Source organism: Eretmochelys imbricata, chromosome 1 (genome assembly GCF_965152235.1).
Source record: "Eretmochelys imbricata isolate rEreImb1 chromosome 1, rEreImb1.hap1, whole genome shotgun sequence".
Lineage (NCBI taxonomy): Eukaryota > Metazoa > Chordata > Testudines > Cheloniidae > Eretmochelys > Eretmochelys imbricata.
Window position 1 is genome coordinate 53,008,104 of NC_135572.1, and position 19,300 is coordinate 53,027,403.

A 19,300-nucleotide genomic window follows, 5' to 3' on the forward strand; every position below is an offset into this window, starting at 1 on the left:
CCCCCTGCTCCCTGTCCCCAGACTGCCCCACCCCCTATCCACACACCAGCCCCCTGACAGGCCCCCCAGGACTCCCACTCCCAACCCTCACTGTTCCCCGTCCCCTGACTGCCCCCCCCAGAACCTCTGCCCCATCCAACCGCCCCCTGCTCCCTGACTGCGCCCCAGGACCCTTTGCCCCCTTACCATGCTCCTTAGACCAGCAGGAGCTCACAGCCGCACTGCCCGGTAGGAACGGTGGGCCAGAGTGCTGCCCACATGCCGGCGTCGCTGCAGGGGAAGGGGAATAGTGTGGGAGGGGGTGGGGACTAGCCTCCCTGGCCAGGAGCTCAGAGGCCAGGCAGGACAGTCCCGCAGGATGGATGTGGCCCGCGGGCCATAGATTGCCCGCCTCTGACCTAACCTATAGTGTAGACCAGGCCTTGGGGCTAACCCTAGTCAGTCCTGCTGAGGTGATCATAGTTAGTACTAAACATTCCACTCCCAGTGAAGACATAGGGGTGAAATCCTGGCCTCAATGAAGTCAGTGAGAGTTTTGCCATTGACTTCAAGTGTGCCAGGATTTCATCTTAGGACTTGAGACCTTGCAGGATCAATCTCTATGGACCTGATCCTGAAGTCATGTCCATGTGGATCTCACTACACTATCTAAGCCTAATTATATAAAGGTCAGGAGGCATGCTGGTTCTCACTGAGCAAAGGAGTCAAAGTTTACTCCCATGGAAGTGAATGGCAAAAATCCCGCTCACTTCAGTTGGAGGCGACTGGGGGGCCATAGAATTCAAAAGACAAAACAAATACTGCAGCAGCTAAAGCAAAAACCAAAAACAGCAACAAAACAAAAACAACAGCAAAAAACACACACAAACTAAGGAGGTGAGAAGGATGCATGAAAGAACAGAGCCTACTTCTGACTGTCTGTTTAATGGCTATCTCTTCCTGGCCCACTGGGGAAGCAGTCTAGCTGAGTCCATCACTGCTGCTGCTACTCTGTGTCCTTAATCACAATAGAATTGCACAAGGCAGTAATTACAGAGAGAAGCCCCAAGGAGTCCACACAGGGATTCTTGAGTTTCCTTTCAATCATGCAAAAGGAAGCTCGGAAAGGAAATAATTAAAGGTCCAAAGCTTGATTGATCTGTTGCTGCAATTATGAAGTAACTGGCAAAGCTCACTGATCTCCCTCAGATTCAAATCCATACTGGGTCATTTCAAACAATTCTTAGGATACTGACGGACAAATAATCTTATTACTAGCTATTTGCAATAAGTTCCAGTTACATGTATATATTATCTGACTAGAGATTACATCCATACATTGATTGTATGTAAAAATATAAATAAATCTCATTGAGAAATTAATATATGTTCAGTTATGTACATATATGTGAATATGAATGATATTTTATATAAAGGATATTAATATTAAGGGACATTATTAAGGGCACAAGAGCAAACTATCCCACTACATAGGAAAGATAGGAAGTATAACAAGAGACCACCCTTGCTTAACCAGGAGATCTTCAATGATCTAAAACTCAAAAAAGAGCCTACAAAAAGTGGAAACTCAGTCAAATTACAAAGGATGAATATAAACAAATAACACAAGTATGTAGGGAAAAAATTAGAAAAGCCAAGGCACAAAACGAGATCAAACTAGGTAGGGACATAAAAGGAAACATGAAAACATTCTACAGATACATTAGAAGCAAGAGGAAGACCAAGGACAGAGTAGGCCAGTTACTCAATGAGCGGGGGAAAGACAATAACAGAAAATGTGGAAATGGCAGAGGTGCTTAATGACTTCTTTGTTTCGGTTTTCACCAAGAAGGTTGGTGGCGATTGGATGTCTAACATAGTGAATGCCAGTAAAAATGAGGTAGGATCAGAGTCTAAAATAGGGAAAGAAGAAGTCAAAAATTACTTAAACAAGAGATGTCTTCAAATCACCAGGGCCTGATGAAATGCATCCTAGAATACTCAAGGAGCTGACTGAGGAGATATCTGAGCCATTAGCAATTATCTTTGAAAAGTCACGGAAGATGGGAGAGATTCCAGAAGACTGGAAAAGGGCAAATATAGTGCCCATCTATAAAAAGGGAAGTAAGGACAACCCGGGGAATTACAAACCAGTCAGCTTAATTTCTGTACCCAGAAAGATAATTGAGCAAATAATTAAGCAATCAATTTGCAAACCCCCAGAAGATAATAAGATGATAAATAACAGTCAGCATGGATTTGTCAAGAACAAGTCGTGTCAAAACGACCTGATAGCTTTGTTTGACAGGGTAACAAGCCTTGTAGATGGGGGGAAGTGGTAGATGTGGTATATCTGGACTTTAGTAAGGCTTTTAATACTGTCTCGCATGACCTTCTCATAAACTAGGGAAATATAACCTAGATAGAGCTACTATGAAGTGGATGCGTAATTGGTTGGAAAATCATTCCCAGAGAGTAGTTATCAGTGGTTCACAGTCATGTTGAAAGGGCATAACGAGTGGGATCCTGCAGGTATTGGTTCTGGGTCTGGTTCTGTTCAATATCTTCATCAATGATTTAGATAACGGCATAGAGAGTATATTTATAAAGTTTGCAGATGATACCAAGCTGGGAGGGGTTGCAAGTACTTTGGAAGTTAGGATTAAAATTCAAAATGATCTGGAAAAACTGGAGAAATGATCTGAAGTAAATAGGATGAAATTCAATAAGGACAAATGCAAAGTACTCCACTTAGGAAGGAAGAATCAGTTGCACACATACAAAATGGGAAATGACTGCCTAGGAAGGAGTACTGTGGAAAGGGATCTGGGGGTCATAGTGGATCACAAGCTAAATATGAGTCAACAGTGTAACGCTGTTGCAAAAAAAGCAAACATCATTCTGGGATGTATTAGCAGGAGTATTGTAAGCAAGACACGAGAAGTAATTCTTCTGCTCTACTACTCCATGCTAATTAGGCCTCAGCTGTAATATTGTGTCCAGTTCTGAGCGCCACATTTCAGGAAAGATGTGGAAAAATTGGAGAAGGTCCAGAGAAGAGCAACAAAAATGATTAAAGGCCTAGAAAACATGACCTATGAGGGAAGATTGAAAAAACTAGGTTCGTTTAGTCTGGAGAAGAGAAGACTGAGAGGGGACATGATAACAGTTTACAAGTCCATAAAAGGTTGTTACAAGGAGGGAGAAAAATTGTTCTTCTTAACCCCTGGGGATAGGACAAGAAGCAATGGGCTTAAATTATAGCAAGGGCGGTTTAGGTTGGACATTAGGAAAAACTTCTTAACTGTCAGAGTGATTAAGCACTAGAATAAATTGCCCAGGGAGGTTGTGGAATCTCCATCATTGGGGATTTTTAAAAGCAGATTGGACATACACTTGTTATGGATGGTCTGATAATACTTAGTCTTGCCTTGAGTTCAGGGGACTGGACTAGATGACCTCTTGAGGTCCCTTCCAGTTCTATGATTCTATGTTCTATGTTTATATACTAAATATAAATAGGCTTAGAAGGATTAGACTGGTAGCTGTCAGTAAACATCAATTTCACTGCACACACACAAATTGACAAAAAACATTTTAATCGATAATAATTGAAATTTACAGACAGGCAAAGTAAGAAAAATGCTGTTTGAGAACCTTTTAGAGTTTAATTTAAGATATTTACTTTGTATATTTTGACATGTGATGCTGACAATTTGTTTTAACGATTACAAACCTTTAACTTTTTGAAACTCAACATTTATTGTCATTAAATAATTATTGTCTGACTCCCCATTATTTCTCACAACTGTGAAAAATTAAATAGGTAAAAAGAAGAAAAAAGATTAAAACTCATAATTTTGCACGACTGTGAACATTTGCATTGATAAAATATTGTAAAATTCTTAAAATAAACATTGATATTATCCATCTAAATTACAAAAAAGCCCGAATTCTTCCATGCCTAAATATAAATACATCTTGATAAGTAATTGAGGTTTTTACTTTATCTAATCTATCTGAATGATATGTATGTAATATTCATAGAAAGAGGGATTATGATTTAGAATTATAACTATCACACTCACATTCCTAGAAAGTTGACAGGCACCCTAAGAAGACTGAGCAGTTCAGAAATCAGGTTTTGGTAGAACAGAATAAAGATCATTTTTATAATCTACAGCTATTTTCCTCAAACAGTAGTTACTATTTCCATAAATAGTGTTTCCATAAGCTTTCATATATCACAATATCATATTCAAATATTTATATTGCAAAAAATAAAAAATAACTTCTGGGTCTCCAAACAAAACTTCTTTGAAAGAGGGAATGGTTGAGATGTTCAAAGCCCAGTAAGGAATTTAGGATAAAATTTTCAAAAGCACCTAAATTACTGAAGTACCTAAGTCTCATTTTCAAAAATGATTTAGGCATTTAGGAGCATAAGCCCTGGTCTATACTATAGAGTTAGGTTGATGTGAGACAGCTTACATTGGCCTAACTCACTAAAATGTAGTTCCCATTGATGTAATTTGCCCACTACACCGACATAATAACTCCTCCTCTGTGAGCGGTGTAGCTCTTATGTCAATGTGGTTAGGTTGATGCAGTGTCAGTGTAAACACTGCATTGCTTACATTGACTGTTGCTGCCTTTCAGAAGCCCTCCCACAATGCCCCACACTGACAGTTAAACCAGTACAAATGCTCCTGGTGAGAATCTGCACCGCTGACACAAGAAGCATAGTGTGGACTTGCAAAAGTGATTTAATTACTGCTGTGGCTGTATGTCAAGGTGACTTAGGTCGACTTAATTTGGTAGTGTAGATTTGCCCTAAGTGTCATTTGTTAGGATATAGATATTCAGGCCTGTCTGTAAAGGCCTATACTCTAAGAATTTAGGTGTATTCTTATCACTTGGCTAGTGATAGAGGTATAAAAGAAAGAATCAAAACCACTGTCTGCCAGTGTAAGGGCCTTCTCTTACTGTGACAGTTTGTGGCCCTGTGCTTAGGCTCAGGCCTTTGGGTAAGCAGCAGAGGCAGCCATAAGCTGGGAAGCGACCGGTCACATTGAAATAAGGTGCTATTGGGCTGTTAGGATACAATCCTGTCCTGATAATGCCTATCGCCTCCAGAGAAAGGGAAGTGCCTAGAAAAAACTTAGTTTGACAGCATCCTGTCTGGCAAGAACTCACTTATCAATAGCTGGGATGTGAAATCCTCACTTCTGTATTGTTTTGTCATTATAGTTCCCACTTTGCTGTTGTTTGTCTGTATAATCTCTGTCTGGTTTTGTGATTGTTCCTGTCTGCTGTATAATTAATTTTGCTGGGTGTAAACTAATTAAGGTGGTGGGATATAATTGGTTACATAATCATGTTACAATATGTTAGGATTGGTTAGTTAAATTTCAGGAAAATGATTGGTTAAGGTATAGCTAAGCAGAACTCAAGTTTTACTATATAATCTGTAGTCAATGAGGAAGTGATGGGGTGTGGGTGGGCATGTGGGTGTGTGAGATGGGAACAGGGAATGGGGGTAAGAAAATTGGAATCATGTTTTGCTAAAGGGGGAAATGGGAACAGGGAATGGGAGTAAGGAAGTTGGAATCATGTTTAGCTAAGGGTAGGAATGGGAACAGGGACACAGGTGTAAGGCTCTGTGGTGTCAGAGCTGGGAAGGAGGATACTAAGGAAGGAAACTGGAATCATGCTTGCTGGAAGTTCACCCCAATAAACATCGAATTGTTTGCACCTTTGGACTTCGGGTATTGTTGCTCTCTGTTCATGCGAGAAGGACCAGGGAAGTAAGTGGGTGAAGGAATAAGCCCTCTAACATCATTGAAAGTCAATGGGACTTAGAATCCTAAATCATTTAGGTGCTTTTGAAATTTTAACATTTTACCCTTAGCCACCTAACTCCCATTCATTTCAAAATCAATTCTGAAAATATCAACCACTATATTTTAAGGTCAGGAGAGTGGTACCAACTATTTAAAATATAATTAAAAACTGAACAGTGTTCATAACGATCCTGATACCTTGGAGTTGTAATAATGTTAAAGTGTTGACTAGAGTGGGTTGAAATTTTTCTATCCACTTTTTTTCCAATGGAAAATGCCTTTTCAAGAAAAACAAAAATAATTCACTAAAATATTAGTTTTGGTCAAGTTTTTTGAAAACAAACGAAAACCTCATTTTGGTGGGGAAAAAAAACCCACTTTCTCTCACTTCTTACTTTTTTTCCTCTGGAAAAAAGGAGTAAAATAAAGTTAAAAGTGTTCTCCCACCCCACTGAAATGAAACTAAATTGCCTGAAATTTTTCAGTAATTTGCCATTTGTTTTAAAAACATTTGTTAAAAAAATGAAATCTGTCACCAAAAATTTGTAACAAAATGACTGCTCCAGTGTTGACACATTGGGCTCAGAACCTGCAAAGACTCAAGCACATGCTTAACTTTACAGATGTGTCATCCAATTAAAGTCAATGGAACTTCACAGTGTGTAAAGTTAAGCACATGCTTAATCTTTACAGGATTGGGGTCTCAGTTTGCTTTTTCTCAAAGGAGAGACATTAGCAATTTACATTAAAAGTATTTAAAGAAGCCTCTGAATAAGGAATCTCTCCTGCTATGAAAGTCAGCATAGAAATGGTTATCTCAGGGTTCCAGATCACATTAAAGAAAAGGAGGGGACTCACCTGCAACTCTTCCATCCTCTTCCTCTAGCACCAGTGACATGTATTTAATCTTTCCCTCTGATTGTTACAATGTTTCCCTCATATCCACCTAGCCACCTTGCCTCTCGAAAGGACATAGAGTTCAAAGGATCCACACTGATTAAAGGAAAAATAAATATGCACAGTTTATGGATCAGATATTGACTTCATGTTTCCTATTTGCAAGACAACCAGGAGCACCACATGTTAAATTCATTTTTAAAGGTAAAAGCTGAATCTACCTGAATCCTATGGGTCTTTGGTCCCAAGCCTTCAAATTCTACCATCAACATAGAGAAAAAGCCTAGCTGCTAACATTGCACCAAAATAAAAATTCAGACCCTAGCACATTATGGATCATGAGCATTGCAAATATCCAAGTGTAGCACCTGGCACCTGCTGATCCCAAGCCCCTAAATTCTAATGCCACCATAGAGAACAAGTCGAGTTTCTCCTACTGCACTAAAAAATTCAGGAACTTGACACATTCCAGGGCAGGAGTGCCCCAAAAACCCAGATGCAGAAATTGGATCCTATAAAATCCATCCAAATTTCAGCCCTTATCCGAATTCCATGACATTAACAGAGAATAAGCGTAGCTATTGTGATTGCACCCCAAATAAATAAATAAATAAATAAATGCTTGATGCATTCTGGCATACGTAGTGCCTGGATCCAGCTGTATCTTGGCAATTTTTGGTCTCAAACTTAAAATTGTACAATCTAAATAGAAAATAAGTAGAGCAACTCCTTCTTCACTATAAAAATCTGACTCTTATCAATACTGTCCCAATATCACTAGAAAAACATATATCTCGTACCTGGAGCCTGAGGGAACCTGCCAAATTTTAAACTCAATGCCCCCCAACCCCCTGCATTCTACTGTCAAAATAGAGAGAAAAATGTAGCTTCTCAGCTCAAGACCTTGTTACAAAGTGATACAGCAGCACCACAAAAACATGTATCTGAAAATGCTACCAGCTAAATAGAAAAGGGCAGCTGCTCCATTTCCACTTCAAAAATCTAGACCCTGCTTCATCTCTGCTCAACAGCACCACCAAGATACATATCCAGCACCTGAAGCCTGCTGAATTCTGCCACACCCCCGAATTGTACAGTCAAAATAGACAACACATGTTGTTACTCCTCTTTGACTTGAAACATCCTGGCTCTGACACATCCCAGGGCAAAAGCAATGCAAAAACACATATCTTGAGTCAACATTTTTTGTGGAGGGCACAAACCACTTAGTTTTACTGGAGAAATAGAGACCAAGTGTAATTACTGTGACGTCACTACAGAAATTTTGTCTCTGATTCATCCTGGCACACAAAAGTTGAAATATCCAAATATGGATTTGGATCCAGCAAAGTCTAGCCCATTTTTCTCCTATATCCCCAAAGTTTTACCTTCTAGATAGACAGCATGTGTAGCCATCCTTTTCCATCAGATAAATCTGTATCCAATGCATTGGAATTTTCAGCGCAATCTGGGGGATTTTTAGATTTACATCTAACATTACAATGTGGTTTAAAGTTAATGGAAGAAGTGTCTTAACTCTGTAAGAGTCCTTTGCACATCTCCACCAAGCGCTGATAAGCTAAAACCACATATAACGTGGTCATACACAGACACTAGACTTCTGTTATGTTCCATTGCAAAATCTAAATATTATACTATGACATTTGGATGCATCTAGAAAGAGCATGATGTCAGATCTGGGTTCTTATGGCTATGCAGATATACAATGCATAGGATACTTACTATACTGTTACATTTCACTATTTTTGCTACGTTTCTATTTAGACAATTCTGTTTAGATTTTTGCAGGAGGGGGAGCTGAGGTTAAAAATGAGCAGGATCCAGGTACCAGATATGTGTTTTCCAGTTCTGTTGCGTTAACAGGGCATCAGGGTCTACATTTTACCAGTGATGCAATGTATCATTTGGATTTGGGGGCCACAGTTGAAAAGATCACCTGTTTCAAAGTAGCAGCCCTGTTAGTCGGTATCCGCAAAAAGAAAAGGAGGACTTGTGGCGCCTTAGAGACTAACAATTTTATTTGAGCATAAGCTTTCCTGAGCTACAGCTCACTTCATCGGATGCAGCTCACGAAAGCTTATGCTCAAATAAATTTGTTAGTCTCTAAGGTGCTACAAGTCCTCCTTTTCTTTTTAAAGGTCACCTGGATTCTGGTTTTTCTTGCAGTACTCATGCCCCGGATGCATTGATCTCGTGCAAAAGGAGTAGCACTTGTCATCTCTGGTGCCAAATGAGCGGGGGCCTTGTGTGCTGCGGTTTATGGAAGGGAGCCGAAGCTGTGTGTGTGTGGTTTGGGGGGGGGGTCACTGCAGCTATTCCACGCGCTATTAGGAAGTGTGTGTGTGTGTGTGTGTGTGTGTGGCGGGGGGGGGGTCATTCTCCAATGGCTCGCACCGCTCCAGCAGGCAGCGGGGTGTACCAGGGAGAGCAGCTTCGCTCTGCTTGTGAGTCCCAGCAGCGGCTACTCAGCGGCGGGCGCGCGACTCGCCTTCAGGGCCAGCCCGGGGCGCCCTGCTCGGACCCGGCCCTCCGTGGGGGGGTCCCGGACACCCGCGAGCCCCGAGGCAGGGAGCGTGGAGCCCGTGGCCAACCCCCCGCGCCGGGCCGGGTCTCCATGGAGATCCCCCAGGGCCGCGGCACGGCCGCTGCGGTTGCCACGGGAGCCGCCGCCGCCGCCGCCGCCGCCGCCGGTCTGAGCTTCCAACGGGCCGGGCCCAACAGCCGCGGGCGGGTTGAAAGTAATCAGCGCCCGCGGGGGAGGGGCTGCGCCGCCGCCTCCCCCGCCCCCGGGACGCGGGCTACATAGGCGGGGCTGGGGGCAGCGGTGCGGCTCGGCGCCCTGGCCAGTGGCTGCCTAGCGGGCAAGGGGCGGCAGCGGCGGCGGGGTCTCCCCGGCTGCGGGGCTGGCGTGTAATGCGGGGCGCGGCGGGGCTCCCGGGGCACTAGTGCGCGTTGGGCTCCCCGCAGTGGCTGGTTCTGCCTGGGCGCTGGCGTCCGCGGGGCTCCGTGGGCGCTTGGCCCGGGCATTGCTGGCGGGGCAGGACCTCCTGGGAGCTCGCGAGCCTGTCACCCTCCCGCTCTGGGGCGCCTGCCCTGGCAGTAAGCAACAGCAAGGAGAGCCTCAGCCCTGCGCCTCCGAGAGCCCCAAGGGCGCCCTCTGGCCGGGGTTACTGTAGCCGCCCACTTTCAGTAGCCTCTTCCCTTGCATCCCTGCTTTCGCCCCCCCCTCCCTCCCCCCAAAAAAAATTTCCCTGCAGCGCTTGTAGGGAGTGGCTCCAACAGGGAAGCTGAGGTATTTTTGGCGGGGTGGCATTAATGAAGGCAAATCTGTCTCACAGGGAGTGTGAAAATCTGCTCATGAGTCACAGATTCTAAGGTTAGAAGGGGTCATTGTGATTGTCTCCTCTGACCAGGGTAAGGCAGGCCAGAGACCTTCCATGAAATAATTCCTAGAGCGTATCTTTTAGAAAAACATTTACTCTTGATGTAAACATTGTCAGTGATGGAGAATCCCCCATGGCCCTTGGTAAATTGTTCCAGTGATTAATGATGAGACCTAGAGGAAGCATCCTGCATTTAGAATAAGAAGCAGTAATGGACCAGATCTGCACTCCTTCTAGGAGTGGAAAGGGGAATCTAGACTCTTGTCTCTAGAGAGAAATTCGGGTAAACTTGCCTCGGATGATTAACATGCCATTCTCTTCTCTTCTCTTAGCTGTCAGCTGCTGACCTTGAAACAATGCATCACAACGATAAGAGTGGGATCTCCCAAGGTGGAAGTTGGGAGATCCGCCGGGTTGCAGCTGGGCCTTATTCCAACCAAAATCCACCACAGCGGGCTGTGCTTGGGCTGCTGACTGAGAATGGGCAGTGCTTGAGGGCATGTAGCCAGGTAACTTTTTTTGGGGGGGAGAACCCCATTGCTCATTGTGGGGTTACACTTATGAGAAGTGTCTTTCAAACGCCCGAGGTGCCTTTTGTTCATGTGTGGATGATACAACTTAAGTCCGATATAACATGGGCAGTTGCTATGGAAGCTTTTCTGGTCTCCAAACAAATTTTGTCAAGGCCCCTGTTATTCCAGCACTGAGTCTCCTCTTACTATGCATCTTAACCAGAGACCATGAGGAACTATGACCATTTTCTCCTTACCTAACCTGCGTGTTTCTCTAAACCTAGTTCATCTTTTTTTAAACATTACCTTTGTGAACTGATATGTAAACCGTCAAAGGGCATTGCTGGGAATGTTGGTAAACATGAGTTTAAAAAACGTATGTGCAAAACAGGTATCTAAAAGTCTGACTGATCAGGAGATATTTAAGTAAGTAAATACCTAACATGATTTCATTCTCCCCTGCCCCCCAACTGACACAAGCCTGATAAATGACCTGACCCTCAGCTTGCACTGGAGGGACACAATACCAACTCTGGCAATTTTATTGCAAATATCATCGTTTTTAATATCTTCCTTGAAGCCCTAGTTCCTGGAATCCCGTGATTACTTGAGAATCTCAGTTCAGCTTTTTTTAAATATAAAGGATAAATTTCTAGCCCACAGAATTGCAGAAACAAGCTTGAAAATGTGGCCCAAGTGCACCTTAAAGGCTCAAACTAGAATGCAAATAAAAAAAACCCAGCATTTATTACCTCTTGACTTTTAAGGCTATTTTATGATTCTTTTTGAATGCTTGGGGCTGGCCGTACTGGGTTTGCAATACGGGATTTGGCTAACACACATGATTTGCTTTTCTCTTTCTATTTCATCCAGAGCACACATGGGATTTAAAAGGGTAGTGCTTCCATCCCTGTTCAGTTAGCAGATCTTTTGGGGGAGGTCATGGCTAGCTAGTATTCTACAGTGGAGCCCTACTGACCATTTCTCCCTAACTTGGAGCCCAGCTTTAAGTAAGGTTTCTGGAGGGAGAGGGACTGTTACATGGCTTCTCTATACCCTCGGCCTATGGAATGTAGGGCTCAGTGGAAATGTATATGCCCCTTAACTGCCAACTACTGCTCAAAGGTTCCGTGGCTCGGTACATGACTCCTACAAGGTGTTGATATGGTGGCAATACATTCAGAGAGCAAGAATTACCTTTCGGATAGCCTTTTTTCTCGGTTTCCCTCCTGTTCCAGAATAAATTTAGGTGCCAAAGCCACTATGCAGACTTTAATCTGGTTAGCATGGCTCTCTCTAGTACTCTACTGTGTCATACACTGGAATGATCCTTGCATGTACAGTAGCTGCTACTCCTGTGCAAAGCTCTTTAGAGGAAAGCAGTCCAGTAGGATTAGAGTAATAACAGATTACCATTTAAAGGTGGTAATCCTTAGAGTACATCTGGTATTCTGTAATAAAAACAGACCTCCCCCCACCACCGTCTTCAGATCTGAGCATCTAAAGCCAGGCTCCTAAATAAAGGAACCTGGCTACGGAAGTTTGGCATACCTACAAATCCCACTGAAGCCAAATGGGGGTTGGAGGGGCTCAACATCTCTGAAAAGCTCTTATTTGAGTCACTGCAACTGCAGTTCTTATTGACATGGTGGGGTTTGTGATTGCTCAACATTCTGAAAATTGGCCCCCTTTTATTTCAGAGCCTAACTTTGGCCTAAGCTTTTTCAAACCTGGGTGCCTAATGTATTGCTCAAAGATGTACTTAATACAGTGTATGCTCATCGGGGATTGCAAGCTCTTAGCTCAGGTTCATGGAATGAATAGACAAACTACTTGCCCAGTTCAAAACCTTCACTATGACCTGGGCTAAACTCTGACCCACTTGTGCAGTTCATGGGCATACTCACTAGAATTATAAGAAACTTCTAATAGCTTTCATCTACAGGCTTGCTCTTGACTATTGGCAGTCCAGGAAGACTGATATGACCCTTATAAAAGGCTTTTATTAGCTTTTCAATACAAAACCCAGTTTTTTTCTGAAAACTGTACTCTTAAAATGACAGGTTTCAGAGTAGCAGCCGTGTTAGTCTGTATCTGCAAAAAGGAGTACTTGTGGCACCTTAGAGACTAACAAATTTATTTGAGTTGAGCTTGTGCTCAAATAAATTTGTTAGTCTCTAAGGTGCCACAAATACTCCTTTTCTTTTTACTCTTAAAATGATCTCTTGAGACATTTGGCATAGCATTAGTATACATATGCAAAAACCGTTTTAACAATCTTAATATCAAATTATAAAAGACTGTTTTTGAACTCTTAATGCCCTTCTTGTTTTCTTCAACAAGCTAAGGTAACAAGTGTTGAGCTGCATTTAATGTTGGTAGTTCTCAGCATGAATAAATTGAACTGTAGCTCAGAGCTTATAATTACAGTTGGCATTTCAGCAGAATTGCTCAGGCTGGCCATTTTGCAGATGAATGTTTGACACTCACAATATGAGATTATTCAAGACTGATCCTGTCTTATTAAACTGGAAGATAATTAATTCTCCGTGTGGCACAAATGTCCATCATTACAGCAAGATGGCAGTAAGCAGAATTTCCTAAATGCCAGTTGTAATGGCAAGCTTTGTTTCAACTAATGTTCAATTTATTGATGCAAGTGCTTGCAGTCTGCAGTGCTAAGGAAAATGTGTGGCTTTCTTCTGAAAATATGAATCGCGCTTTTTCTGTTTGTAACTAAATCTCTTCCTACGGGTTAAATCTGTACTTTATTTCAGGGTACCACCATAGTCAGACGCTTCTCTGGCTCTGAAAATGCTTTCTCTCCCTCTGGAAAGAATATATTCCCTAGCTGTATGGTCAATGTAACATCCAAGCAAGGGTTTGCTATATATGTAGATGAACCAGAGCAAAAAGACAGATGCAGCTGCACAGTTGTAGAAGAGGTGGAACCTAGCCAGTGTGAAGTGGATACTAGCACAATGAAACCCAATATTCATCTGTTGTTGGATTTGAGTACAGGTAACTGTCACTGCTCAAAACCTTGCTTGTAACATTAATCTGATACATGAAGTGGCTTACTTTTTTAACAAAAGTAAACTTGTCTACATTATCTGTAGATTACTTGTTCATATAAATGTGATTCAATCTTGTACTGCAAGCAAATTGGCAGGATAAGTTAAGTCTTGTTGGATGCCTTATGTAATAAGAATCCTGATTATGCAGGTTCTCCTATGTTGGTGGATACATCATTCCAGTCACAACATGAAGTTCATATGGATAACAATGTGGATATAATGAATGTGGGAGACTATGCAGAAGACATTCATCAGTACCTTAGAGAAGCTGAAGTGAGTGGCTTTCACAAGCCTGTCAGCGTTTCCTTGACCCTACATGTACTGGCAACACTTAGGTCTTAGATGTAGATTGCCACTCTTAAAACATTGCTGCATGACACAACTTTCAGGTTCTCGGGTTGTCATTTAGCATCTCTTTACTACCTGCATTCTCTTTAACAAAGCATTCTCCGTAAGCTCCTTGTGTTGCTGGCCAAGGTCAGAGCAGGAGGTAGTGAGAAGTTTCTTCTAAGATGCAGGACAGCTTTGAACTCTAGCTCCTCTCTCAGATGGAATGGGTAACTGAGCTTTGCTGGGGTGAGGAGGCTTGCAACAGCTCTTGAGAACCTATTTATCAAGTTGCGAGTAAGAGAATGTGGCAAAGGGCTGTAGCAATCTGAGGAGGTGGTGGTTACCTGGGGCTCCTAACCCCCACCAGAGTAGTACTTTTGCTATACACTAGCTTTTGCACTGTGGTAGGTCTTCCTCAATTACGGCTATCAAACTTCATGATTTTTGTTGCTGAATTCAGTACAGCTCTCCACTCATTGATGGTGGGAATCAGTAATGGCCTTAATATATTTTCCATCAATGAAAATAATTACTTACACTATGGATATGGCAAAGATGGTTGTTCTTATAATGTCCTAATTATTGAACCTCAAATCTTTCTAAACAGATAAGATACAGGCCAAAACCATATTACATGCGAAAGCAGCCAGACATCACATCAGGGATGCGTGCAATCTTGGTGGACTGGCTGGTGGAAGTTGGGCAAGAATACAAACTTCGTACTGAAACACTGTACCTAGCAGTCAACTTTCTGGACAGGTTTCTTTCCTGCATGTCTGTCCTCAGAGGGAAGCTGCAGCTTGTGGGAACAGCAGCAATTCTTCTGGCTGCGTAAGTGTTCTTTATGTTGCCTACTAAAGTCTTGACAGACCCAAACTTGTGGGAAAAGACCTCTTGGACTCATTTAGAAGTTGAAACTAAAATCTATTCTGAAGAGCTGTGCTGGTTCTGACAACACAAACCTTGTAGTAGTAAGAATTTGTCTTCAAACTTACATTCTATCCTTCTACTTAATTCACCAACTCTTCTTACTGATTTTTGGTTTTGAACATGGACTAAACCAAAACTTTTGTCTGGAGCGTATTGTATCACTGAGACTTTTGGCTCTTAAAGCTTAAGCTGCTTAACTTCAATGTGAATTCTGTTTAAAAAATGGTACAAGATGACATCCTGCATAATATAGCTCTTAAGGAGGCAGTCTAATGTCTGTAAGTGCAGCCCTGTTGTATAGTGAATCTAAAAAGGACTTGTAGGTAAAAGCTGAATGTATTAAGCTTGTCAAAAGGTACCATGTGTGTTACAGGATATGCCTAAGTAGGGGCTGAAGTCTATGAATCTTGTTGGATGAAGGTGGACCCACATGCTCATCCCAGCAATGACTCCGACAAGCCTTTCTTTCTGATTGCAACTTCAAACCTCATAGACTTAATGGACTTTTTGCACTGCTTTTTAGGAAATATGAAGAGATCTACCCTCCAGAGGTAGAAGAGTTTGTGTATATAACAGATGATACTTACACAAAGAGACAGTTATTAAGAATGGAACACCTGCTCCTGAAAGTACTGGCTTTTGACTTGACGGTACCAACTATCAACCAGTTTCTCCTTCAGTATTTACAGAGACATGGAGTCTGTGTCAGGACAGAGAACTTTGCAAGGGTACGTGTTATGCTCCTTTAAGGGCTGTGGGAGGGCAGTGATTGATAAACCAGGAACATTGGGGGGTGGAGGAGTGGGAACTTTCAGACTTGGCTTACTCTCAGGAGCATCCTCTTGAGTGGAAAACACCTGTCATAGGGAACATGCTGAGGGTGCCTGCCTGTCACTCAAACATGACTGACACACACCCTGATAAACCAGTACCCTAACTGGAGATTATATGGTGCACAGCACATTCAATTTAAACCTACTAGGAAATCTATCACACTTCTTGCTTTCCAAAACTACAGCTTTATGCTGTCAGTCTGTACTGATAGAACATGTATAGTGGTAGAGCCCAGAGGCCCCAACAAAGATCAGGGCCCTGCCATGCTAACCACTGACTGTACCAATATAATATAGCACTACAGGACATACATTTTCACTATCAAAGGACAAAGGGTAAGAAAGCAAGTCTTATTCCCACTGTCAGATACTTTGAGTGCCTCAGCTCCCTAACTTGCCTGGGGCCATGTAAGAAGCCTATGATAAAGCCGAAAACAAACCCAGGCCTCCTGAGTCCCAGTCCAGTTCCTTGACCACAAGACTGCCCAGCCTTCACTCAGCTAACTGGTATCTCTCTAAAAGGTGACTTCTGACCCCATTAAAGATTATTGTAGAACTCCTGTTGACTCCAGTAAGGGCAGGATTTCACCCTAACTTACTCAACAGAGAAAGCAGCTTTCTGAACAGAGTATATAATCCACTGTTCTCCAAAACTGTGGTGCTGGAAAGATAACCAATGCTTGTTTGGAGCACACTGAATTGATCCCACCTTATACATAGAGGTCTATTTGAAAGTAACTTTTGCAAACTTCTTTTGCCTAGTACGTAGCAGAGTTGAGTCTGTTGGAAGCTGATCCATTTCTGAAGTACCTTCCTTCACAAACTGCTGCAGCAGCTTACTGTCTAGCAAATTACACTGTGAACAGGCATTTCTGGGTAAGCTCTTAATTCTCTGAGGTGCTGTGGAACAGAGGGTTTCTTACATCTACAGGTTCAGACTTAAAAGTGGAAAGAATTTCCACTCCAGATAGTATGAACTAGCAGATCTCTTGGGAGGGTTCTAGTTCAACTAAACAGGCTTTTCCACTGGCATACAGTTGATATCTAGCTAGTTAAAGATTTGCTCCTCTTTTCCATCTAGAACTTCTGCATAGGCAGGAACAATACTCTACTTTGGTCACTGGCTGAGACTAACCTGATATGGTACACAGTCCTAATGAGATTAGTCATTAACCATCTTGTCAATGTATTGATCCACCCTATAAAAAACTGATAGACTGGCCTCTATGCAACTGTTTGTGTTTGGGGGAGGGGGGGAGATTAGAATCTTAGTGCACATGGTTTTATCCAAATACTAATCTAATTGGTATCTGCCTCTGTGCTGTAGGAATAATTTCATTTGGTGATAATGGTAGGGGAAACTCTTTAGAACTGGTGAAAGACACCAGGAAGTATTCTGTCTGCATCAGAAGGAGCTTCTTGTCAGCCTTCTCTGCTGTAGTAAAGACCTAAAGTGGACATTGATAGTAGGATGCATCTGGGGTATTGAGAGTGCTCAGATCCTCTATGGTGACTGCTATGGGATCTCACTTCAGCAGCAAAACAGATGCATGTGTTCATCTAAGTAGTCAGCAGAAATGTGACTTGCTTCTTGACAGAGGGCCTCTACCAAAATCTGGAAGACACAGTACCTAAATAAATGCAATAATGTACCATAATTCTTTTCTCTACTGTTCAGCCAGAAACACTTGCTGCATTCACTGGATATTCACTAAGCGAGCTAGTGCCTTGTCTGAGTGATCTACATAAAGCATGCCTTGATGCTTCTCATCCACCACAGCAAGCAATTAGAGAGAAGTACAAGCTGTCAAAGTAAGTTCCTAAGACACTAAATGCTTTCTGTTTGGCTCCAAATGACAGCAGGCATTAAAATTGGCCAAATCTATATTGGAGATATGCTATGGGAGGTCCTATGTGCAAGCTATTTAATCAAAAGTTTCTGCATAACTGGTAGTCCTACCTTGTGGGAGCTACTAGATAGTGGCTGATACTAACTACAAACATCTTGAAGGTTGAGGTGATCTTAAAAGTAAGAACTGCTCCTCTTATAAGAGCAATCTTACAATCTAGGCATAGCCATAACTTTGTTTCAGATTTGCATGATGCTGAAGCACTCAGGTGCTGAAACCCAAATCATTCTTGTACCTCAGTAGGGTTTCCTATTCACAAGATGTCAGTTAAATAACTTGTAACTAGCTGCCCGTTTCTATTGCAGGTACATGCACGTATCCTTTATGGAGACACCAGCAATTCTTCCTCTGCAATAAATGCCAGTGAATGAACACACTGACTAAAATCGAAGCACTTGCCTCCTGATCAACAGAGTTGGTCTTACATTTTTATAGGGCACTGCAGGTCATGTGTCAATAACCATGATGCTTATTGTTTTAGCTGACATTTTTAAATGATTTTTTTACAAGGACTGTAGACTAGTTTTAATGCAAACTAAAAGCACTTTTAATAAATATCTTGCCTTATGAATATGTCTCTAGCTTCACTTGTCCAAGCTTCAACTTACTAAGATTTGTGGTGGATTCTCTATCTTTGGCACCTTTTTAAATCAATATTGGGTGAGTTTCGGTTTGAACTGGAGCATCTTAGGGGGGAAACCTCAGAAGTCCTATGGCCTGTGTTCAGCAGGAGGTCAGACTAGATGATCACAATAGTCCTTATGGCCTTATAACCTCTAAATCTTATCTAGGTCTCAAAATGGGTTGTGAATCAAAAGGAGAAACTATTGACTCTTACCATAAATTGACTGCAAGATCTGCGGGGCAGGTATTGTATTAATCACTCATTTGAGTCTTGTTTCAAACAATAGACAGGAAGGCAAAGGCAACACAGATCACCTACCTATGAAAGTTAGCTATTGCACACCATCTTGAAAGTAATTCATTTCAAGTACTGCACCATCAAATCATCAGTGGTTGGCTAGCTTTTTTTAGGTGAGATCACAGCAGAAGTGGTCTTAAGGGAATTGGAGAAAGCCCTAGGGATAAGTTCAGGGTTGGTGTTCCCATGTAGAATGTGTAGGCATGTATTGGGGAGGAAAACATGCAATCCTTGAATACTTAATTGGCAGAGGAAAGAAAGGGTACAGCAGATCAGTAGTGAGAACTGGAATTGTGGGGGCTTTATAAGCAAAGATGAAACTTGATGGTATGGTGTGGGGAGGAGAGGCAATGCAGAGAATTGAAGGGGAAGTGATGTGATATTCATGGGCCCTTAGATGTGTCTAAAGTTAGGGGACCTGTAGATATTTGAGGCCAAACACGTGGACACTGCAGAAATCAAAATGCAAGATAAGGGCTAGGAGTGCTAGCTGTGTGGAAAGAAAGTCTGACTCTCTATTGGGAGCTGCAGCAGGGATTGGACACTACTGGAGAGTTGGGGGGGGGGGAAGAAATGACAAGGAAGTCAAAGATGCCTCTCCATTCCCAGCTGTGTGCCTGAATGACAGGAATGACTTGTTAACAGTGACAGAACTTGAGCAAA

At 42.3% G+C, this 19,300-nt stretch overlaps 1 protein-coding gene across 1 annotated transcript; it reads left to right on the plus strand.

Moving 5' to 3' along the window:
• Positions 1–10,479: 10,479 nt before the first annotated feature.
• On the plus strand, positions 10,480–18,072 carry CCNA1 (cyclin A1). The gene is made up of 8 exons (XM_077806565.1): positions 10,480–10,632; positions 13,413–13,656; positions 13,861–13,985; positions 14,650–14,873; positions 15,496–15,700; positions 16,568–16,681; positions 17,484–17,617; positions 18,021–18,072. The coding sequence occupies exons 1-8, from the start codon at positions 10,480–10,482 to the stop codon at positions 18,070–18,072; spliced, it is 1,251 nt and encodes a 416-aa protein (XP_077662691.1).
• The last annotated feature ends 1,228 nt before the right edge of the window (positions 18,073–19,300 follow it).

What these genes read in the sequence shown, in the direction of transcription:
- CCNA1 (XM_077806565.1), top strand. Translation starts at nt 10,480, where the DNA reads ATGCATCACAACGATAAGAGTGGGATCTCCCAAGGTGGAAGTTGGGAG. An exon ending in GCTTGAGGGCATGTAGCCAG is followed by an intron (nt 10,633 to 13,412) that starts GTAACTTTTTTT and finishes ACTTTATTTCAG; the next exon opens with GGTACCACCATAGTCAGACG. An exon ending in GGACAGAGAACTTTGCAAGG is followed by an intron (nt 15,701 to 16,567) that starts GTACGTGTTATG and finishes TCTTTTGCCTAG; the next exon opens with TACGTAGCAGAGTTGAGTCT.